This window comes from Melospiza melodia, chromosome 12 (genome assembly GCF_035770615.1).
Source record: "Melospiza melodia melodia isolate bMelMel2 chromosome 12, bMelMel2.pri, whole genome shotgun sequence".
NCBI classification, from domain to species: domain Eukaryota; kingdom Metazoa; phylum Chordata; class Aves; order Passeriformes; family Passerellidae; genus Melospiza; species Melospiza melodia.
The window spans coordinates 12065306-12090022 of NC_086205.1; the positions used below are offsets into that span (position 1 = coordinate 12065306).

The 24717-nt window shown below is 42.5% G+C and overlaps 1 protein-coding gene across 9 annotated transcripts in view; it reads right to left on the reverse strand.

Annotated features, from left to right (window-relative positions):
- Positions 1-23439, reverse strand: part of DOCK10 (dedicator of cytokinesis 10) — a 116867-nt gene extending 93428 nt beyond the window's left edge. For 4 of the 9 annotated variants that reach the window (XM_063166812.1, XM_063166818.1, XM_063166814.1 and 1 more), the window contains exon 1: positions 23218-23437. In XM_063166812.1, the coding sequence (XP_063022882.1) occupies positions 23218-23382 (165 nt within the window). In that variant the 5' untranslated portion in view covers positions 23383-23437. Of the gene's footprint in view, positions 1-4118; positions 4346-23217 lie in introns of those variants that run through there. The other 5 variants (XM_063166815.1, XM_063166813.1, XM_063166817.1 and 2 more) reach the window with 3 other exon arrangements.
- Between the last annotated feature and the right edge of the window lie 1278 nt (positions 23440-24717).

Below are 24717 nucleotides of genomic sequence, written 5' to 3' on the forward strand. Positions count from 1 at the left end.
AGCAACAACTTACTCATTCTTTCTCCTTATGGAATATATCTTGAAACTCTTAGGCAGGAGGTTAAAAAATTTCATTTAATCATGAAACTACTAAAATCAGCCACTGGCAAGAAAGTGCTAAGTTTTAAATTTGGATTTAACTGGTTGGCTTCTCAAAATGTCAAGAATAACAGCTTCTAAATAGTGAGGACTTCTGAAGCGTAGACTAAATATTTGTCCATAGGTCACCTCAGGAGAAAAACAAGAAAGTTTTGTAAAGCATCGTAAGGTTTTAATAATTTACATAGACCTCTAACCTAGCAACACTCGGCCACTTTCTCTCCCTTTACCTGACTTAAACCTGGAAAAAAAAAAAGTGCAGTTTTAGCAACAAAAGGCTTTCTTTGAATCTTCCACACAGAATCTATTCATGAAGAAAGCAAGCAAAAGCTAAAGATGCAATTCACTGCTCTTCATGCAGGCATCTGAAGGGACAGGTAGGATGTGGTGGAAGGGGACTGGGCAGAAGGGATGGGAACTGTGGGGAGCAGAGAGGAGCTGCCCACAGAGCTGGAGTGTTCTGCTCAGGCTCTTGCCTCCTTAGTGATTACTGCAGCCCAGGGAAGGAAAAGGGCACTGTCCTGCCCTGTGCACCACAAAGGGGATGCTGAAGTGAGTCTGGTTCAGCTCTTCTGGGAACAGGCTTTGCCTCATGTCTGCTTCCTCCAGCACAGTCTCAGGCAGGCAGAGCCATGGCCTCAAGCAGAAACACTAACAAAACATGCCTACAAGCTGCACACAGTGGATTTAACCAAAATTTGTCAGCTTCCAGTATAAAGTTTATGTAAACAGCACTTCCGAGTCTGTTGGAGCATGTGCACACACACACACGTATATGTATAACTTCACATAGAGAGTCTTTGTAGGCTCAGGAAAATCTACATTTAAAGAAAAGATACTCCTAATTTTTGCCCTTAAGCAGCACTCTTAGCAGAGACAGAAGCCCAGCTCTGACACCTATAGCATCTACACAGCAATAATAGAAGTGGATAGAGCACCAGGCAAACTGGTCCCCTCTGTTTGTGCAAACTGGATGAATTAGGGAGACAGAGGGCTCTACCCATGGTTATCAGTGTACAGGTTCAGGGAATTACAAAAAGAAGGATGTGCCAGGCATTCCTACACCAGGTTCATCCAGCACAAACCTGCTGCTAAAATGGGGTAGATTTTACATAACACCATGCACAGCATGGGACTGTCTTTTAAACAGTTTTATTTACTTTGAAACTTAAGATGTCTTTCTAGCAGACTTTGGTTTTAGAATACTTAGAAGAGTTTGCTTTTCAAGGACTGAAGGGAAAGCTCTAATGTCTGTTCATTAGATCACGCTCTGATGCTGAAGACTTTGATCACTGTTGTATGTCTGATGAAGCTGCAACGCAGTGCAAAGGCAAACATCCATTGTTCATTTTCCATTAAAACCTAAAATTTAGATGTATGAAGACCTAGACTTGTTGACTAAGCAAACAACTCTTTTGAAAAGGGCTCAACCACTTCAGAAGCTCCTGAAGAAAAAACAACTAACTAAAATGTTTGCATTAGCTCTAAATAAACTTTTCAAAGCTCTCATTTAACTTTTAGAGTACTTGGTAATAAGTCACTGTCCCATGGGGCAAATCTCATGTATGGTGTTCTGCTTCATTTTACTCAGTGAATATACCTTTTTCTCTACTTGCACTGTGGTTACTTATTTCTTCACAAGTAATAGGTATTTCTCCTGCTATATATCTGAGTAAATTATTTTAAGTATTTCCACTGAGGCTTTATCTGTAAAATTAACATCACGTGTACATGACCATTATAAACTCAGCTCTCACAATGACACAATGACGTTAAGACTTGTAACTGTTTCCTTGACATCAATCCCCTCCCAGTCAATTATCTGGCTATCAACGCATTTACACAGGATGTAAAATGAGAGCAAAATCTGGTCAACCACACAGAACTCAATCATCACCCTACTAACAATTAAAGCTAATCAGATAATAATTAGTCTTACATATAAAGGAGCTTCCAGCCAATAATCCGAGTCCACCTACAGAAATCACAGGTCTAAGAGTAGTATCTGAATAAATGCACTCTTTGAGTAAGGTCCCCATAGACAAAATCCTTTACAGCTGCAGTGGGAGCTGACATCACTTTGAAATCTGTGTGGAGGTGCAGAGGGCTGATGCATGAAGGAGAAATTGGCTGCTGGTTGATAGCAAAAGGTGCCTGTAGGCCAAAGATTTAACATGCTCCAATTATGAAATATTGGGCAGAAAGACACAGATTGCAAGGCACAAAAGTAAAGTCAAGTGTGCCTGCATTTCCTGAGGGCTAAACAAACTACAGAGAAATACATCTACAGAGTAATATGACACAGTGACCCATCTTAATCTATCTTATGTTTGACAAGAACAGAAATCAGCACAGATTCCCCTGCAGAGCTGAGCTGGGTAGCTGACATAAAGGAGCCATCCATGTCAGGGGAAGTGCAGCATGACCCACAAGTTTCTGATGGAACAGGCTTGTTTCCTATTTCCAATTACAGGCAACAGGCCCAGGGTTACCAGTGCTCTCTATGTTTTAGGTCAAACTACAATGCATTGTTGATATTTGTATTTAGCACCACTAAAGTGAATGCTCAGTTTCTGTTATCTGAGGATGCACGCAAGAGGGAACAAATAAACTCCTCTTTATCTGCAGGCAGGCTGCTGGCTTACTGTTACCATTTGGACTTTTTTCCCAGGTCTCCTTTCCTGTAGGGCTGCAACCACTTCTGGAGAGCACTAATAAAGTACAGTCAGGATTTGTACAAAAATGACAAAAATCCCTCCTCATCAGGATTTAAGAGGATAAGTCAAGTAAGCAGTGCCTACCTCCTACCAAAGCCCTGTGAACTGCCAGGGTCAGATGCCTTCAGCAGCACCAGCAGCTGATTCCTGGGACCCTAGACCATGAAGCTCAAATATGTAACATCTTTGACTGCATGCCAATAGCTCAGGGCAGCAGAAACTACACCATAAAGTAGTCTTGTCAAAAACAGCCACTTCCATGTAAAGTACCCATCCAAAAAGGCAGCTAGACACAAGCAAAACCCAAACATGACTAGATGAACCACAAACTGTCTTAACTGGCGACCAAGTGTTACAACTGCAAAGTTCTTTTCCTTCCTATTTAAAAAAGAAAATGAGAATACTCTTCTTGGTTGTATTATCACTGATTCTGTTACACTGAACATGCTGAAAAACCTCAAAAGAGCCCTCTGCATGCACATGCAAACAGAGTAATTGGATGAACAAAACTATGGGAGATAAACCAAACACCCCTTGCCTTGAGGAAAAGGATTCAGTGTCTGTTCTTGGAGAAGCCATTAAATGTTTTATGAGCTAAAGTAGACTTTGAAGAGAATACACTGAAAACCAGTACTTGCCTAAGACTCGCCAACAGCAGGCTCTAAGCATTTTACCCTCTTGCTGCTTGCAGTTTCAATTTCAGCCAGGAAAGCTGAGGCACAGTGCAGTTAACGTGAGCCTCCCCGTGCCCCACAGAGCAGCTTCAGGAGGCTCAGTCCTGCCCCAAAGCCATCAGTGGCAATGCTGCTGTGCAGCCCACGGAGGAGAACCTCACCCCAGCTTTCCACCAAGGGTTCTGGAGCTTTCTCCAGTGGCTCCCTGCACTGTCTTCCTCCCCTTCCTGGCCTTGAGAGGTGCCCATCACAGATCACGAACTCTGAAACAGCACAGAGGAACTTTCCACTCCAGAAGCAGCACTATGAATTTTCATGGAACTTCCAGGCACTTGCTATAGGTGCCAGAGAGATTGTGAAACACTGCTGCTCTCAGAATGTTTCTGACCGGCAATGTGAGGCTATAAAAGTCTCCCTAATGTGCCTGAGTTCTATAAACTCCTGAACTCGCTGTGCTTCAGTCTCAGTCTCCAGTGCCCAGTCCCTAACCACAGACTGAATGAGGCTTGGTGCCTCCTACATAAACAACAAGCAATAAATTGTACTCTTCCCAAAGTGTAGTCTCTAAGAGTGACCTGCAATTTCCTAGCCATTTCTCAGAAGAGGTGGAAGAAGGGTGCATACTCACACAGCTTAATCTTTGAATTTCTCCTTGGTTCACTCTCCTAGTTGTCCTTCTCTTCTTCCGCAGCTCACTGGCTTCCCTTCTGAATCTCCCCCGAAAGCTCATTGCATCCGTAGGAATTGAGCAGCCAACAAATATCTGTTTAAAAACTGTGCTCCTACAACCTCCTTCCTTCAGCAGCCTCAGCACAACTGGAAGCTGCACATGCTGTTCAAGGCAGAAGTAAGTCTAAAAGTTACATGCTGTATCCACAGTAACTGAACAGAAAGAAGAAGAAAACCAGCAATAACTCATTTCTCCCTGTGAACAACAATCTGCTATTAAGGCAAGAGCGTCTCATTAAACCATAAATGCACCCAGTCCCCACCTCTAATGCAAATCGAAATAGGAAGTTGTAGAAAAAGCCCTGCAAGTGAACATCTATCTTTGTCTCAAACACCATCACATCCTTTCTCCTCACCACCCTCCCCGATTCAAAAGCCAAAACAGCTGCACTTTTACTTCATGTGTGTGTGTGTCTGCAAGATAAAAAAGGCATTCACAGCACAGCCATCTCCTAGAGAGCCCCTCAGCAGCCAACTTGGCCCACAGAGCAGGCAGTGACAGGTTTGTGCTGCCAGGGCCATTGCTGCTTTTGGACCAAGGTAGCAGTTCCCCTTTCAAAATATCATGAAACACCAATAAGAGGAAGAACTCTGCAAATTCCTAAATTTGCAGACAGTTAAAAAAGGAGAAAACAGAGAAATTCATATGCTGATGTCCAAAATACATTTTTGGTTAGTAAAAAGCAGGTTTTAGACATGCTTGTAACCTGCCAGCTAAGAACTTTCTTGCTTTGTACCCGGCTCCCACCTCAGGAGAAGTAAAGCTGCCAGACTGAGCCTGCTCCCCAAATGCCCCACACTTGGGAAATGCCAGCAGCTCCCCTTGCCCACTGCCCCATACAGGGGCAATCCTAGCAGCACCTTGGCAATGCAGAAACCCTCACTCAGCGCCTCAGACCTGCACTGGCAACAGGAGCAGAGACATGGCCAGTCAAAAAATCGTAATTAAGGTAGGAGACTCACCCAGTGCTCAGCTGTCTGAAGGCTGACAGGGCACAAAGGTCTTTTAAAATTGAACAAACTCCCTCAGTGCCCACACATGTGCAGGCACACACACAGATCCTTTTCTTCTTTGTTCCAGCTGAGGATTCATCCTGCTGCAGCAGCAATGCTGCACTCCCCTATGCACACAGCCCCCATGAGGCATGCATTAGGGTTTTTATTCTTATTGAGTATCTGTGTGCATAGCTAGGACAAAGGAATAGCTTTTCTACTTTCTCATTCCGTATTTTCTGCCAATTGGACAAAAATCATAATTCTCACAACTTGTTCGAATTAATTAATTACTCTCTTTGAGATCTGCAACTTTATACTGAGCACCATTTTTTTTCCTTTCCAACAAGTAATTCTGAGTTCTACAAAATCTAGGACCTCTTTGACACATTTCTCAAGGTTGGTAACATTTGATCCAAAGTAACAAACCTCTGCAGGAGTTCCAAGGACTGTTCCATATGCTAGGTTTCCATTCTGGGAGAGCAGAGACACTGAGCCCAGCACGTCTGACCCGAACACCACAAAACCACATCCGTCTGATCACTTGCTTTTCTCTTCCAAAGTTAAAACATGGTGCTACCCCTGAATTAACCCCCCCATCTCAGCATTATCTTTGTCATTCAGCTTTGCCTTTGAGAAGATCACCTCCTTTAAGCTGAGTGCTACCAGCCTGCTGTGTGATGCCCTAAAACAGATTTCACTGCACTCCTACTTAGTGGTGAAAGGCATCTGGCTGGCCTTAGGAAGCAACAAAGACAACAGAAACCCTTTGCCAAGGTATGCAGACATTTCAAGTAGCTACCAATATAGAAGCACAGCATTAACCAAGCTGGAATCACCCTTGTTTTCTCTCAAACTACCACGCTATCTCTGCTGGAGTCCCTGGTGCCTCTCACATAACACAGGGACTGCAGCTGCCAAGACCAGAGCTCCTTCCAGAAGTTAATGCTGGAATCATCAGCTCTGCTGCCTTCACTTTGGGCAGGTATCAGCTCCTCTGAGGCTCCTTTGCTTATCCAGTCCTTAACTCAGCTGTCACACAGAACAAGCAGAGTCCATCCTTCCTTTCCCTGGCAAGGCTCTCCTCAGCTTCCTGCCTCCCCCAGCACAGAGGAGCCTGTCCAGGGTGCCCTTCCCACTGAGATAAGGGTCACCAGCACTTCCTGAAACTTTAATGAACTTGAATTACTCCAAAATAATACAAAAGATGAACTTAGGTTCAAGCTTCCAGCTGGTCCTCATCCAGTTTACTCCACTGAGTCTTTTGTCCAAAAGATTTTCATTCCTAATATTCTTATTAATCTTCATTTATTACCATATCTCTGGCAGATAGGTTTTCAGGAACAATACTAAAATCACTGCATTTTCTCAACACCAAGGCATTAAAAAGTTGAAGCACTGAAATAACAAATAAGCTACAGCATTCACACAGAGATATGAACCAAAATAATAGTAAACAACTGCAAATAAAGACTCCACTTTCTTAGATCTATTTTGGATGCAAATCCCTCTTGTAATGGGCAATAACAAAACCATTCAAATGTCTAATAATGCTTTGTCTTGTAGCAAAGTACAAAGCAAACATTAGCATCAGTGTGACTGTAAAAGATTTCCTAACTCTTCCTCAACACTTCTTTACCTCTTCAGTTAAAGATGCCAGATAATTTAAGATTATTATAGAATTGGTTAAGTTATGTTAATATGAATAAACCTCCTGTGCTGCTTTTAAATTCAGAACCATAATGTATAAGGTGAGAAGTACTATCCATACCGCAAGGTAATTGGCCCCAGGAAAACCACAAGCCTTGGTTCACATTTGTCAACTGCTGTACCCAAGTACTAGAGTCAAAATAAGGATGCTGAAGCCCTTTAAAAAACAATCCATTATGTAAAGTAGTCTATTAAGTGTTTAATTGCCTTCTGCTCTGCTTTGTGGGACATGTTCATGTGCTCCCAGCAGTTTTCAGAAATGTATAAATATCCAGATGGGAAGAATAATGATATTTGAAATCTCTGCTCCAGTTAAGGGAAAAAACTATGCATTCTTTTTGCTGCAGAACCATTAGTGTTTAACTTTCCAATGGGGGTCACAAGTTCTACAGTAACTTTAATTCCCTTTTTCTCCCTTTCTTCTAGAGTTTCTTATTTCCCTTTTAGGTCTATTAATTTTCATGCTTCATTTGCTTTGGTTTGAATTGTGATATACAACAACATATAAAAAATAGCATTGAACAAAACAAATTCACTGCTACAGTACATCATGTGATCATTGGAAAATGCATGTCAATAGTGCTTTGCTAGGAACCATAGCAAGATAGAAAATTTCAGTTCCTAAAGTGTGTACCTTCAACTAACATAAAAGACACCCCAAAACAGATTGAATATTTGCTGTGTAGCAAATAATTCACCATACTCTCCTTCTAAAGTAATACAGTCTAGCAACTCCAACCAAGCAGGGTCAAGGACTGATACTTTTGTTTCTCACATTTTTTCCACCCAGATTTAGAGAAGAAAAAAAAATCTCAAGCAAACATCAAATTCATTGCAAATTTCAGGGAATGAATGCTTCCCTTCAGCTCAGGACTTCTGTCTGGGAGCAATGCTGACCTGAACAGAGTGCAAGTCAAAAACACAATCTTGACTTATGCCAGTGTATAGATCAATGATTGCATAATCCTGACTCAACCCTTTTGTTTAACAGATTTGAGAAAAAGTTTAATTAACAAGTCAGAAAGCTCCTTTTGCTTGAACAAGCTGCATCAACTGCATAGTATGCCTATGCTAAGGTTAAATTCTGAAATGAATCACAACCTTTTAATTAAAAAACTTGTTTCATTTATAAACCAAGACCCCTGTGATGACAGTGACACTGCCATTGAGGAATTCTGTGCAGCCCAGACCAGGCATCTTCTGACACACCTGATGTTTCACAGCTTGGCAGAGTGGAGGTAAGACCCTCCCTACCTCCCTTGAATAGCTTGTGGCACTTCTAGCACCTCAGAGTTCCTGGAAGAACCACTACAATAAACTCACAGAAGAAAAACCAGAGGATGTCAGCCCTGCCCAACACCCAGCCCCTAGGGGAGGACCAGAAACAATCTTGCACTCTGTGACCATGTTACAGGTTGGCACATGGGGAACAGGCAGCTAATAGCTCAGGTACTGGGGAGAAGAAGAAAATCATGGCTCCTGGAGAGGGTCACAAAGAGTTCTATATATTTTTCTTTTAAAATTTTAATATTTTCATGTAATTTTATTCATAACTTGGAGACCTAGCTGGTGTACTCATCTTCTGAGGCAACAATGAGGAAATTTACACAGTTAATATTCCACAGCACCAGGGAGAGCAGGTATACAGGCTGATGCTGCTTTTCATGAGTTCAGTGTTAATCCCCAGCAAGTCCCCACCACAGTCTGTGACTCCCTGAACAGGGCAATGCTGCCAGAAGCCAGTTTGGGTTTGGGCAAAGCCAGCAGGATCAGATATTGCACACTGTCCTTCTGGGGTCAAAATGCTCTCTAGGACATTGATTGCACTCAGTGGCCACACACTGGATGTGTTTTTTTCAGATATGACTGTCAAAAACCTCCTAATGGGACTGTGAGACTAAAGCTGAGGTGACAGGGACTGGAGACCAAGTTCACCTTACCTGCATGGTCCAGGCTCTGCAGTGGTGTGTGACTGCCCTGCAAAAAGCTTCATGCTGGACAGGTAAAGCAGATCACTGCACTGGGGGCAGGGACAGACAGCTGCTTTTTACTAGCACCTGACAAAGACCACAGAAAGCACCAGTGACCTCCATCCCAACCCCTCTGTCAGAGACTGAACATTCTCTCCTCTCCTCCTCCCCCATCAAAAAACTCCCAAATCAAACAAGAGGTTGTATTTTGGAATTAAGTGCTCTCCATTCATCCAAACACATATAAACATGTCCTTTTTAAAAAAAAAAAGGAAAAATATGAAACCAAAACAATGTAAACAGAAAGGTAAAAACTACTGAGTTAGAAAAACTACATCTACAGCAACGTTTTGCAAAGCCATTCTGGTATTGAATCGACTGAAATTGAATCACCTTTTTTTTTAAGAAATATGACTCCACCCGTGGTTTAACAGCTTAAGCTGATACATCAAGCCTTGCATGCAAACACTCCACAAATCCTTTAGAGCAGCATTTTGCCCACGCATCCATACAGCTCACTCTGACCAGGCAAAGGGCTGGGAATCCATCACAGTTAAAACGACATCAGCACACAAGGTGAGCTCTCCAAGGCAGGGTAACAGTGCCCCTGCATAAATATCCACGAAAAGCAGCCCTTCCATCTGTCAGAGCTCTGCTAACAGATCTTTCCAGAGAGCACTCCCTGATGTCAGAGCCTCTGCCTGTGTCAATCCATCTCTGTTCCTCCCAGGCACATCAGGGTGCTGATCTCAGCAATTCCTCCCTCTGTGCCTTCACCTTCTCTTTGTGCCCCAGCTATCATCAGTGCACTCACTCACACCACCTTGGCAGAGGCTGCTGTGTCTCTCTGCCCTGGATGCAAGGCTGAAACAGCCCCTGCAGCTCACCAGGAGCCATGCACAGGTTGTCTGTGCCTTGCCAAAGAATCACCCAGGGCCAAAGGGGTCCCTGATGGGGTGAGCAGAAGGCCTTGGGAGAGCACTTTGGCAGCTCCCAGCCTGGTCACCCACACAGCAGCAGATAGTCATTTCACCATCTCAACCTCAACATGGGCTGGCTGCTAACTTCCACACTCCAGAAGCCACTTGCTACCTCCCTTTGCTGAATTTACACCTCCTAAAGAACATCCTGCTGTCCTCCTGTCAGGGAAGCAGGCTTGGCTGAGCAGAGGCAGTCCCTCTCTGTACCACAGCCTGAGAGCACTGCTCCCCCTGCACACCCCATCCTGCTCCCAACCTGCCCCACAACATTTCTGTCAGCTCACCCCATAGGAACACTGATGAGACAGCAGCATCACTCCAGCTTCCCAAGCTGGAAACCCACCTGCATCTGGCACAAATATAATGGCATTCTTCTGCCACAAACCTGAATGAAAATGAAAAGGGCCCTGGAGAACCTAATGATGGTCTCATTTACAGACACCACCACCTCAGCTCTCATGTTTGCTGCCGCTCCTCTCCTGCCCCATCAGCCCTCTGGGCACAAAGCCCAAGGGAGCACAGGGAGCACAGGGAGCAGGGCACTGGTCCTGTGCCATGGTGCTGCCAGCTGTGCCAGTGCCAGGCTCCCCAGGGCACTGCAGCCCCATGAGAGCACAGCTGAGCACAGCCTGGGCACAAACTGGGCTGCACCTACTCTGCTGCTTCTTACACCAGCAAGCAGACTGCAAGAATAAACTTCCCATTACAAATGTCGCCCTGCTGATGTGTACAAAAGCAAAATGTGCAATTACTTTAATTTCTGCTTTAACTTTATCCATCGGGAACTTTCCAATAAACATTACCCCATCTACTTGGACTGGAATCAGCCCTTGATAGCAACACACATAGTGATGAAGGGACCTGAAAGGTGATTAAATAACTTAATGATCTGACTTTATATTATTTCCAGACACAAAAATGCAGCTGTGACTTTGGCTCCTGTTGCTTGCTTTTCTGAATGTAATTTTAATCCTTTTTATTCAGGTCTATGCTATGCTGCAAAAATGATTTTTTCTTTTGTTACTAAGAGAAACCTCAGATCAACACATCTGGTTTATAAACAGAATCCATTTTCACCCAATTTTCCAGTAGGAATAACTGAAGCAAAAGGAGGTTGGGCAACTCATTTACTCAAGGTCACAACCAACATCTACAATGCTATAATATTGATATAAAATATCCTAGAATCCTCTCTTTTTCTTTTTTTTTTTTTAACACTAAAACAGTCCTCCATACATGTGCAAGCTGATTCTACAATCATTATTGTGTCTGTTATAATATATTTGTAACTTACAATCAATGTCACAAATCCTGTATGCCCTATTCTAGTGCCTGTGGCTATCTTAAGCAATTGAGAAAACAACTGCATGAAATAATTCATCATCTGGATCCTATAATTGAAAGTTAATAATGGCATTTTGGAAGGGACAAAAAGCACACAAATTTCAAAAGCAAATAAGCAAGATTATTTTCTCATTTTAGAAAAAAAAGGTGTGAAGTATAAAACTCTGCAAGTCATATTTACATTAATTAAATCTGGTGTGTGGAAAAGAGAGAAATACAATTTGTGTCCTTTTGACATTGCCCTTCTCTTTTTTTTCTCCTGGAACACAGAAAATAAAACATCATCAAATTGTGCCAACATCTGATATGGTATTTCTCACTCTGACACAACTTTCTGTAAACCCAGAGAATTGTTTCACCTTTCCAGACCTTTGTGTTTAATTTCTTAATTAAAAACAGCTTATCCTAATTAAGACATAAAAAAATACACAATCTTCAGTATTACCAAAATAAGAAGGCAAAAACCATAAGAGAAATACCCAATGGCAGTGCTTTGTGCCCCTGAGTGAGCCCATGCAAAGTCATTAAAATTACATCTAACCCAACCCTGACCAAAAAAAAGAGATATAATGTAATCCATCAAACTGTACTCCTTCAGTTATTCCACTCCAAATTTCAGTTTTTGTAAGCATGGTTAGGATGTAAACCACATTTCTGCACCTGTGTCTGCAGATGCTTAGGTAGAAGTACAGAACGTGGTCACTGGGACAGAATTTCTCCTGAATACCCTTTCAATCTGCACTCATGCAGATTCCCAGCCTGCCACAGCACCAGCATATTTACCAGTTCTCAAAGACTTTTCTCTCACAAATTTTTGCAGTCATCCTTCAAGCCTACACATTTTGTGGCAAGGAAGTTCACTTTTAATGGTAATTCTGTACATTTTTTCCCTAAAACATGTGCCCAGTAAGTTTAATTTGATGATCTCTAGTCCATCTTCTCTCACTTTTCTGAGAAAAAACTGCAAGCAAAGTTTACATGCCTCTGACCACTCTTGATTTGTATGACTTTCATCAACCCCCTGACAGTTATTTCTCAGGCCAGTCCAAGTCCACTCCTTATTTACAAATGTAGTCATGGACTAATTTTGCAGATTTTCCTCACCCTTCTCTGTAATATTCCAGTTCCTGTAAGTCTGTCTGAATTCTGTGAGGTATTAAAGGCCTCCCAAGAAGTTTCTATAGAACTCTTCTATCCAAGGATAGACCAAAGAGCAAAATTTATTTGCAATTTCTCAATGAACTGGAAAACAGTTCCAAAATGATGTCGTTTTTAAGACAGTAAAGCTGCTCTAAGCTTCCAGGTCCCAGTCCCTGCAAGGCAGAGAGCTGAATCATAGTGATTTCCCTTCCTTCACCCTTTCTGGATGATTTTCTCCAATGGAATAAACCAGTATTCCTCCCTTTGTGTTTCTCCCCCCTCCCATATCGTGCTCTTTGTATCCAACACACAGACACAATTGTTTGCACCTTCACTCTGGCCTGATATCAACCCTGAACTGGCCACTGACAACTGACTCTGTACCAAAAAGTCTTTTTTTAATTTGGAAATTCTGGGGGGTTTTTAATATGGAAATTCTGGAAAGTCCAAAAAATTCCCTTTCACTGGGAAATTGCTTGAGCATCATGACTCTTGTTTCTATTAAGCGCCACTTGAGCTGGAAACAAAAGAATTGGTCAGAAAATCAGAAACTAAAAGGTTAACTTCTGATTTCCTACAAATCCACACTACAGCCAGGCATAAACAAGTGCCAGAAAAGGATGTGGATGGGAAATAAAGCAGAGTTTGCTACAATTCCTCCTCACTCAGCTCCTTGTTCTGCCTGAAACACTGCAGACACGTCCTGACTGTAGGAACAAAACCTTTTTTGAAAATATTTCCAAGAAATACAGTTGTCTTCTGAATGCATTTTACAAAACACAATGTTTAGCCACCAATTCAGATTTTTTCTTCAGGCTCATGTAACTTAAAATTGCCTTTGAGTTCTTTGAAAAGGAAAAATTGGCAAGCACTTAGCATATACAAAAGCTTTTGGCAGCTTAAAAATACTGTGTAAAGAAACTTCTCAGTGGGAGCTGGTACAAACTTTTATGTCAGCTCATCTCAAACATTTCATCTGGGCAGGTCTGCTTTGGTGCATTCTTCAAGAATTGGCTTTTTTAATACAGTGAAATGTTTCAGAATTACATTTTTTTCACTGACACTTACAGTTTCATTTAGATTCAGAGAGGACAGGCTAAAACATATTGGTTTAATTCCAGACTTGGATTCACTTTAATATTTTATATAAAAAGCAGAATTAAGCACATGTTAGTAAACATTTCTATTATTTCCAAATAGTTCTTTAGCTCAAACTGTGTTTATGAGTATTCTGTATACTTCCATACATTCTGCTAAAACATTTTGCATTTGCAGATGAGATTGAGGAATGAGCATGCTGTCTGTCAGAGCTGCTTGGTCAGAGGGTTTCTGAACAAAAGCAGGTGACAGATGCACAAACACTCCAGTCACGAGTCCCTCCCCAGGTGACACCTTTGCTGCACTGTCACCACAAATAAAATCAGGTGCTGCAAGGGACAAATGGTCATCACGAAGAATCAGCTGCATCATGAACTGCTAAATACATTGTGTAACTGAAATACTGGAAAGTGCAAAGCCACAGTGAACGTTTCCTGCTGGGTGCACCAGATTCAAGGTTAGGATTGCTTTCCCTTTGCCTTTGTCACATGTGATGCTCACATTCACCTGGAGGATGTCCCAGGGAGCACATGTCCAACACCTGGGAGCAGACAGCAAATAAAGGACTTGGTTTTCTTTCCTAACAGCCCAGTTAAAGATAAAAGGAGAGCCAGCTGCAAGGTTGAAAGGCCAAAGGAACTGGACATTCTTGGCAACAAACAAAATATTAGGTAACTGCTTAGATCACTGCACCTCAAGGGCTGTGCCCTTTAAAACCAAAGAGCTGACAGCGGACAATAGCTGGAGGAACTGGAGCACTACAAAAGCCAACCAGAGTCACAGCTGGGATGAGCAAAGCCAGGCTCAAGCACCACCTGCCAGGTGGAGAGACCAAACAGGCAGCTGGATGCATTTTCTGGGGAGCTCTAGGGAGGTGAGGAAAGCTCTCCTCAAGCTCATGGGAGAATAAAGACAGGGAAAGGGCTAAGGCACTGAAAAGAAAGATCAGCTGTGTGAGCAGTTTTTATTCTTTAACTTCAAGCCATAAAAGAGAAGGATCCAAAAATGAGAAAGAGTAGGCCCAATTCCCAGAGCAGTTTCTCTCAAGAACTTCCCTGTAATCTCATTAAGATCAGATCTCCTATAGTGATGGCTGCAACGAATGTTTGCACATAATTTACTAATGGCAGAAACATCTCAGATGATGGGGGAGCATCTGGTTCCAGGAATCCACATTTCAGTAATTAATCTCTTTACTGCTAAGGCTTATATTCTGCACAAGCTAATTTTAGCACAGAAGTCACAACCTGTGGAAAACATCAAGGTAATAACACCAAACCCTTACTTGAAACGCCAAAGAAAGTGAGGAGTGATTGGTGGCATGATGTTCAACTCCCAGCATCCCCATTTCAGAGCCAACCACTGACTGATCCAGCCAGGCCACACACATTTTCCACTCTAACTTCATGATTTCTTTTTTTGGAGAGAGGAACATGCAAGCAGCACAGAATTAAACTTCTGATCTGGTTTACTGCTGTAAGTCAAAACCTTATTCTGCTGGATTTGCACACATTTCACTGAGAACTGAATCTGGCTGACTCATCTGCATGCAAGTATCAATACTAATGAAAAGAAAATGAGCACAGCAGTTGACAGATGAGAAGTGAGGAAAAACAAACACCAAAGACTCGAAGTATTCAATTCAACTGGCTCCATACACTGCACTCAGAGTGATCCCTGAGGCAGAAAGTCCAACAAACATCAAAATGGCTATTTTTCATTGAAAACCACACACAGGGAATCTATTATTTTTTAAGCTAACCACAAATTGGCAATAATTATTAACAGACAGCAATTGTAAAGTAAGATATTGCACATTGTTTCTTTCTGTTTGGACAGAAAATAACATTTTGTTCTGAAGAGGCACCACATTAACAGGATAATGAAAGTACAATTTATAGAATATATTTAATTACAGAGTTTAAAATAAGAGAAACAATTCAGCCCCAGAAAAATGAAGTAATCAGTTTCTGTCTGACTGTAAATGTGTGCACACATGTACAGCTACCACACCTTGGCACAGGAGATCATGGCCCATGGTCTGAGCCAGCTTCAGCTGGACTGGACTTGGAATAGTGCCTTGAGATGATGTCAAACCCTTGCCACCCAAAACATCCTGAAGTATTCATGTGACTTGCTTTTTGATGCTGAATCCTAACCCTTTCACTATTGTGGTATTCCTCACTCCAATCTCTAATTCAAGCTGGAAGCATTAATTATTCAAGGAAGTGATTTAAAGGTGAAAGACCAGGAATGGTTCCCATATTTCCTTGACAGTCCATTTTCCTTAGCTCCAAATGCTCTGAAGATAACAAACTGCTCCTACATTCCTGAACAAAATTACTGCAGGGAACAAGAGTTCAGTTGACTACTTCAGCAAGTAATTTAATTTTTGTTTTACTCATCAAAGTAGAGCTGCCAGTATTAGCGGACATCCTCATACAGGCTGAAATGCTGTGTAAACCTAGAAATTAAATCCTATGTGTTGCCTTTACAAACCTCTCTTTGGTCAAGGGAACATCAAAACCATTTGCCTGTGTTTGTCCAGTTCCCCTTGCACTACAGTAGATGGTGCAAGCTGGAGATGGTCTGTACTCACCCCACAATGACAGCAGGCAGCTGACGGTCATGAAGCACTGCTGCCTTTCATCAAAACCCAGTATGGCTCAGGAAATGTAATCTACAAGTCAGAATCTCCTGAGAGGTTTTTTGAAATCAGGTGGGAATCCCCCTGAGATGCACAGAAAAAACCAAGAACAAAGCTACCCATACCAGGTTGTGCAGCACACAGTTGACCACACTTAATTTTACGCTGCAGGTGCATTCACAGCATCTACTCATCCATTCAGCTTTCTGACAGCTGATGGTGCAAGGGTTGAGCAGCTGCTATGAAGAGAAGTGATTCCTGTTACCACACAACCTTTCTTTGCTGCCCAGAGGTTACAGAGCAACAAAGACCCTCCATATACACCAAAACCAAATAGTTCTGATGGATGCAAGAGTATGAAGCATGGAGATAAAGGTTCAGAGATCTAGCTGTGTCTCTCAAGAGCAGTGAAACTTTGCATAATGCTTTTGTCTGAAATGTGATAAATTGGCATTCTGGTTTATTTAAACTAGGTTTAGAACAAGTGTACTAAGATTGGTGCTTTAAGGAAGAAATCTCATGGAAGTAGAAATATCAGGAACAGTTCTCTTGCACTCCATGCAGATTTCCAGTCCAGGCAGGGGAGGGGAATGGAGCATATTCATAGTGAAGTCAAAGCAGAAGATGATTTTACACTTTGGGAAGGGGGAGATGGAAGAAGAGCAAGGGAGAAGAATTTAATATCAGTAAGGAAGAGACAGACTCACTCTGAAGTAAAACCAAGGCTTTTGAAGAAAACAAGGTGGGAGGCTAAAAGCAGCATCAGAATATGATATATCAACACAGCAATGGTGGGTAGCCCTCCAAAATCAAGTATCTGACCACAGTTTAACAGCAGTGTGCCTATTTAATTCCAGATGAGAAGACATTTCTCTCTTGGCTTCTCTCTCATCACTTAACTCTTCCCCTCTCACACACTGTCTTTGCCTCGACAGCCCTCCCTGCCAGCAGCTTTTCCTTTGGCAGTACTTTTGGCTGGCCAGTGCTCTCTGAGGGCCCTGGTGTCTTTATGGCTCCCTCCTGCACTCAGCACACCTCTTACAGGGCATAACTGCTTCCAAGCTAAACCAATACCCCATATTTGTGGCCAAAGGCCTGAAATGGACTCTGGACTCAGCCATATGCATTTAAATCCAGTTCAGTGCTACACTGAGGATTCTGTATTGACAACAGCAGGAAAAAGAAAGCCCAGCCCAGCTCTCAGGGCTGCAGCCAGCAGTGAGTTAAGGCCAGGGAGAGGCAAGGGCTGAGGGCTGGCACTAATATCACTTTCTGAAAGCATGAGCTTAATATACTGTTCCTTTGTGCTTGTCTGGAAGCAGCTGCAACTGCCCTAATTCAGCCAGAGAGACCCAGGCTGCCAGAGCCTGGGCCAAGGACAGCGAGTGCACGGGCAGATGTGAGGGGTGCTGCCACCACAGGCAGATGTGAGGGGTGCTGCCACCACGCTGCCACCGTCCCTGTCACTGTCCCTGCTGCCACCACGCTGCCACCGTCCCTGTCACTGTCCCTGCTGCCACCACACTGCCACTGTCCCTGCTGCCACTGCCCCTGTTCCAAAAGCCCAGACTACCCAGATCACTGGGATCTTCTTAACTCCTCTACCTTCCTCTGTGTGACAGACAATCCACAGAGCAAAAGGATGAAGGGAAATACAGAAAGCTTGCATTTGCTAAAGCCCATGAGAGCTGGAGCCAAGTGAACTGCAGAGCATCATTGACAAAACGGTGACAAACCAAACTTGTGTGTGCACAGCTCTGTCATCTGCCTGTGCCTCAGCACTGTGCCTGCAGGTGGCCAAAGCCTGAAAAACCTGACTTATCTTTTTCCTGCTTTTCTTGGGCAGGTTTGTTTCTTTCTTTGTATTCTTGACTTTAATCAAGTTCCCCCGCCTTTCTATAGGTCAATTTTCTTCTCTCTCAAGTAGTATTTTGAACACACATCCTAAATTGGGATTTTTGTGAAATGCATAAATCACCTTCCCAAAGCACTCCCAAGGACTGAGAATTACAGACTTTCTGTGCCTCTTTAATTTATATCCTACTCTTTCAGGTAGGCATTGCTTAAAAATAAATAGCTTGCTTCTCTCTTTTTCCCTAGAAAAAGAGAGAATAAATTCCTCATATATAGGAGAATGTTTTCATCACTTTGTTGCTTTGAGCCCACACTCTTCATAAGCTGTCATAAAAAATTTGGTTAACACATTCACAATAATTACATTTCACACACTGTCATACCATACACATTGCTGCAACACTAATAAGAAGTGAAAGCAATATAAAACATTGCTCAGAGTACCAAAGTCAGATGGAGAAGATTTGCTCAGTGGTAAAGGGCCACTTTTAACACCAGGTTTTTTTGAACCATATGCATACACTACATGGCACTGCAACACTGAAGAATGAAAATTGACCCACATTTTTTCCCCTCTGTATATAAGAGACTCTACCCCGAGCCTCAGCTGCTGTCTGAATGGGTAAACACCAAAACAAACCCAACATGCTGCTGAGGAGCAGCAAGGGACACTGTCCCTGGTGCCCAGGGAAGGAAGGGCTGGCAGTCACTGCAGTCACTCACAGCTCTGAGGGGCACTGGGCACAGCACACAGAGAAGCTGCAAAGGTAACAACAACAGTGGCCAGAATGACTCTGAAGCAGAACTGCATTTTGTGCATCACTTACTACTTCTCCTCTTTACACTCTAATGTTATTCATTTATTCAAACATGGGCCTGTTTCTGTTCCTGCTGAGGTCAAGTGCTGAAGTGGAAGTTAAGGTCAAATAAAGCTCCATATGCTTATTGTTGCTTAAAAGTGTATTACACATTGAAGCTACTGACTTGAGCTAAGAAGTCATGAAAATTTTGAGTATTTTTTTTTTCACTTTGCAAATCTTGCTTTGCAAAGACAATCCCTCCTCCAAGACATTGCAAGAACACCATTCTGTTCCCAGGGTTGAGCCTCCAAAAGGCACTGTAATTCCCCACCATTTGAGTATACACAGACACATTCCCACACTCAAAACCAGTAAGTTATGAGTCAGAGATCCTGCAATTCCTAGAGTTGCCAGCCATTGATAGCGCTTCTATTGTACAGGCCTTCGGGAGAGAAATGCATACAAATGAGATGAAAGTAGAAAATGAACACAGATTGTACAACAAAACTTAAGGAACACAGTTCTGCAGGTAAACTTCAATACTAGATGACGGAAAATTCTCAAAGCCATGTTTCTGTTCTCTCTACTGCTTTTAGAAGAGTAAAAATTCATTTACAAACTAAGTGACCTGAGAAGCAGCTTGGGCAGCATTAATGAAGTGTATATTTCTGTGTTCAAGCTAATAAGTCAGCTCAAGTTACACTACTTTATTCAAAATGCAAAATAATTTTTACGTAGCTTATTATCAAGGGCAGGAGAGCTGGGGCTGGGGGAAAGTAGGATCATATCCTCAAATACACTTTGCTCTTATCACACAAACCTCAGTTGGCAGAGTTTGTAATAATTGCATGAATAAACCCAAAGAATGACCTACTAGATAAAGCTCAACTTCAAGTCACAAGTTCCAAATGCAAACCATCATCTTGAATGTTAGTGGCCCCCTTAAAACACCAAACAGCTCTACATAACCCATGTACTTCATTTTCTTCCTTCAGGCATCTTCCTCTTCTCCTTTTTGTTGTGGAAACAGCATGCACAGCCATTTGCATTCACTCTAGAAAGGTTTTTAGTACCTCAAACCTCATCATCTCAGTCTTATTTTGACAGCCAATTCTTGCAGACATGCTCTTAAAGGTACAGAAAAAAAGGGTCAATTAAATCACTGTCACTGAACAAACTGATTGAACTTGTACACCATATTAGAGGTTGTTTGGACACTTATTTTCCATGTCTCTGGCACATTCCAGGATTTCATCCAAGAGAAGATGACACACCATAGTAATTGACAGAGAATTTACAGTTTTTTCTTTCCAACATCTCTCCCAGCTCTGTGGATCCAGTCAAGATCTAAAACTAATGATCTCATGATTTATCTGTCTTGCCTAAGGGTAAAATCAGATTTTTAAACTAATAAACAGAAGAAAAAAAATTCTCTGAATAAAGACATCAATCCTCACATTCTGCAAGGACCAGAATGTTAGAAATGCCTGCTGTGATGCCTAAATGTGAAGCCACAGTGATTACTAGGTAGCCATAAAGCAATAGCTGGAGGCTCTGCTTGGGACTTCTTCCCTTCTTTTCTCAAAGAGTGCACCCACAGAATCTCCTGTTTAGAGTGCCACTGGCAAAAACAATTCCTAGAAGAATATCCTACCAGGATCATCTTCTTCAGTGACTAACAAAGTAAAATGGGGCACATCCCTAGAGCTGTTTATTCACTTGAAGTATTTTAGGGTAGAAAGCTCTTCTCTCTGATTCAGGGTTGCTTTCTGTATCAAGGCAACACCAAAATGTTACTTTTGCTACACACAGGACAGGCAAACTTGCAAGAACAGATCACAGAGCCTGGTGACTTCAAACAGCTGTTCAATCAGAAGGCATTGTTTGTCTCCTGAAATCATTACTAAAGGCTCATAGAGGCAGTGGCACACAAGCTGCAGAGGTAAGACCATTTCATCTGAAGGCAGGCAGAGACACAGTGCCAAATGATCACACCCAGGCCCATCAGTGTACCTCTGGTATTCTGCATTTGAGATTTCCTCACCTCCCTTCTTTGGCACTCCAGTTACTCACTGCCCTCAGACTGAGCACTTGGGAATCTCATTTGGATCAGTTTAGCTCCTGGCATCTGCACAACGTGCATAATGGCACTGGGAACCAAACACTCTTCTGCTCATCTACATAGCTGCCTCCACTCTATTATCCAGACATAATCCTCAATGATCTACAACAGACCCAGGGGAAAAACTAATTTGTTGGGACCATAACGTGCTGTATTAAGGCCCAGTAGCCTCCAGCTCTCTTTATCATGCTGCTCCTTCAAGTAACATGAATTCAGATGGAAACAGGACCATCCATTCTGCCACAAAGTGCTCTGAAGCAGCACTTTTTTCTCAGTTTGCCAGGTCTCCACATCACCCCTAAGCCTAACTGCAAGGTTTAATAGCAAATTCATTTAGATATTTACATAATTAACTGCTTCAAAACAAAAGCTTGATGATAATACATATCCTGAAAAGAAAGATGTGTCTAGAGTCAACCTTTGCCCAGCAGCTTTCTTCCCAAGTGCCTGCCTGCACCTACCCCAGCCTGAGGACAGGAGCAGGTGCAGGCAGGCACTTGGGAAGAAAGCTGCTGGGCAAATATTGACTTTTTTGAGTCCTCCTCCTCTTCTCAAAGGGAATGAGAGGGAGAAAATGGTCCCACAAAGCTCCTGGGGAAGGGCAGCCTTCTGGCAGGACAAGCACCAATGCATCAACCACTGACAGAGAAAACCTAAGCCCCTGTTAGCACAGCTGGGGAATGAGTTTGAGGGAATCCCAGAGCTCACATCCAGCACCAGGTAACACATCACCTTGACCAGAATGTCTCCCCTCCCACAGCTCCCTCCACACTGCAGGGCAAAGCCTCACCTCCCTGAGAGCCCAGAGACCTTGGCTCTTGGAGCCCTGATCTCACAGGATTTACCACACAAAGGAACACAACCCAAGCTGCTGCTGCGTATTTCTGGGTTTGGCAGGGCTGGCACAGTGTTTGCTGCCACAACACCCAAGACCACCCTTTTCTTCCACGGACTGAAGCAAGTTACACAGATGATCCATACTTGGGTGTGCTTCCAGACATTTCTCACTTCATCATGCTTGAAATTACTACCAGAAAGGACCCATTTGTTCATTTAAATGCTGTTGAGGTCATTTATTTCACCATTAAGTGAAAAAAAAAATTTGTTTTATAGACATAGATACTTTTAGAGCAAAGGAAGCTTTAACATCAGACTGACAATGATGAAATCAATTTCCTTCCTCCTCATGACCATGCAACTCCTCCCCGCACTGGAGAACACCCTCAGCTGATACATAAAGCACTGCTGAGATTGGGTCCTTGCTACTATCGTTGCCATGACTGCACCACACACCTCTCCGTGGGCAGCAAGGCTCTGCTCAAAACAGCTGCTCAGGACAGCTATTAAATTCTCTAATGCTACCCTCTACCACTAAGTTACAGCCCTGTGTGGGATCAGAGTACCATGGGAGTGCACGTTGAACTTTATCAAATCTCTACCACTTAAATGATATAAATGAGTGCCCTGAAAAAATGACAAAAATATTATTTTGAGTGTCTTGGTAGTATTTTTATCGAGTGATAGCCACAGAGTAACAAATTATTATTATTATTGCCACCTCAGATGCAAACCACTCCAGGGTTCTGGAAATGCTCACCATATGTGTATTTGGCAAGGAAGAGCAGTAACTAGGCAGTAAGTGTATTCCTCATTCTGAAACAGTGATTTATAATCAGGAACAACCCTGATTATTTCTAATAAACCTATAATGCTTATTATATTCCCATGACAAAATAAAAATTTAATTCAGGAAGAAAATGACTCTCAGAGACAGACAGCCTTTCAAGCCCTCCTTCATTAAAGAACAGAGACAACTCAGTAACCCGGGAAGCAGTGATCCAGCAAACATTGTGCTGCTGCAAACTGTCTGAAGCAAAGATATATGGGAGTTTATTTGCATATAACTTCATATGAATTCCAACTGCATCCTGGGTGCAAGTAAAGATTGTTTTTTTCTGTTTTGTTTGGCTTTTGGGTTTGTTTTTGTTTTTATGATGAACAGACTTAGCAAACATTTCCTAAGCTGTCTGCTGTTTGGAATTCCAAGTCTGAAATAAAGCATAACCATGCTACTGGCTCCAGTGCTGCTTATCTCACAAACAAAACCCACCAACAATTAAATAGAAGAACACTTACTTTACACAGAGCCTATGTGCAGCTTACAGCTTCACCTATAAAGCAGCATTATAGATACAGCAAATCCAGCAGCAAACTAACCCAAGTGACAAACTGCCTGTCAATGCTCTCTCTCTGCAAATATATATTCAAAGGAAAAAAATAATCACATCACATCTGCAGTAATAATTCTGTCACTTCTCTCTTGGTTAAAGTGTACCATACCATTATGATGAGAGTCCTGGGTCTGCTCATTTCATCATCACTGTCCAGCGGCAGAATTTCATGTGACAACTCCTCTCGTCGCCGGCGCCTGCAGATATGTGGACAGTTCCTCTGTACCACAGAACGAAAGGCTTGGAGCAGAACAATGCTGGCAGCACAACCCATATCTGCATCCTGAAGCCTACAAAATAACTTCTATGTTTATGCTATGTTTGAAAAACAGTGGCTCCTTGTCCCTGAAAACAGCCTACAGTGCAGCTGCAGCCAGCTCGCTCTCCAATCGCTTCCTTGAGCTCTGATCATCTGATCACAACCAAATAGCTTGGATGCAGACAGAGGAAAGATTTGATCCGCTGAAACAGAAACACACGCAATATTACGATGCTTTCCTCTCCCTCCCTCCCTGCTCCTGAATTCGCATGAGAAAATGCACTCCCTCTCTTGTACAATCATCCGCCTGCTCCGACTCCAGTTTCATGGAACTGAAAGTATTAAAATTCCCAGTTCAAAAGAGCCAGCTGTTCATTAAACACACACTGAGGCATCCACAGCAACTGCCTGGATCAGTTTAAATACCTTCTTAAAAAAGTCATACGTAGCAAAAAAGCCAATATCTGCAAAGTTATTAACTCTCATTATCAGCACTGCTGGCTTTAAAACACTTTGCCTAAAGGGTTTTTTACCACACACAAAAAGAAAAAAATCACAGACTGATTTGCCTACAATTTTTCACCACTTCTTGCAATTTTCTGAAGCACAGCAAGTTCATTTGAGTTGTAAATGTAACAAGTGGCAAAAAGGCAGAAATGTGTGTGCTTCATCCAGCTCACGCTGAAACAACCGTGGCTCAAGGCAGAGCAGCAGCTCTGAAATGCCTCTCAACAGTGGGGCTGTTCTGTGCTCCTACACACAACCTCCTGCCTTCACAGAGAAACATCTCTACACCTACACAGGGGCAGGGTCTCACTCTGAACCACACAGTGCTGACCCTCCCAGAGGGTGAGGAGAGAGGGTTTCTCTGTGTTATCAGGCTGGGGGAAGCTGCTGCTGGCAGCCAGCACTAACTTGCCTCTCTGGCTCCTTTTTCATTCAGAAGCAGGCAGGGATGCTCGGCAATCACATGGCTGACCTGGAAACACAGCAAGCACTAATGGCAGAGTGTGTAAGATAATAGCACAGGAGAGGAAGTTAGCACTAAAAATACCTACAGAAAATGGATTTCTTCTACACATTAGGAAAACTAAAAATTTCCAATAGCGTTTCCAGAGCAGCTGCTTTTAAGCTAATATGTATAACTTTATTATATGTGCACCCAAAACCGTATTTACCTTGCATCAAAAGGTTTTAGTTCCTAATGAAGGCCACGAAAAGTTTTGTCATCAATTCCCACGGGGACATAATCAACTTTATAATGTCTCTTAATGAGATATTTGTAAATAATACCTTCTTTCACAATCAGAGGCAGGAACTACAAAGAAAACTTTTTATGGAAGTACCTTT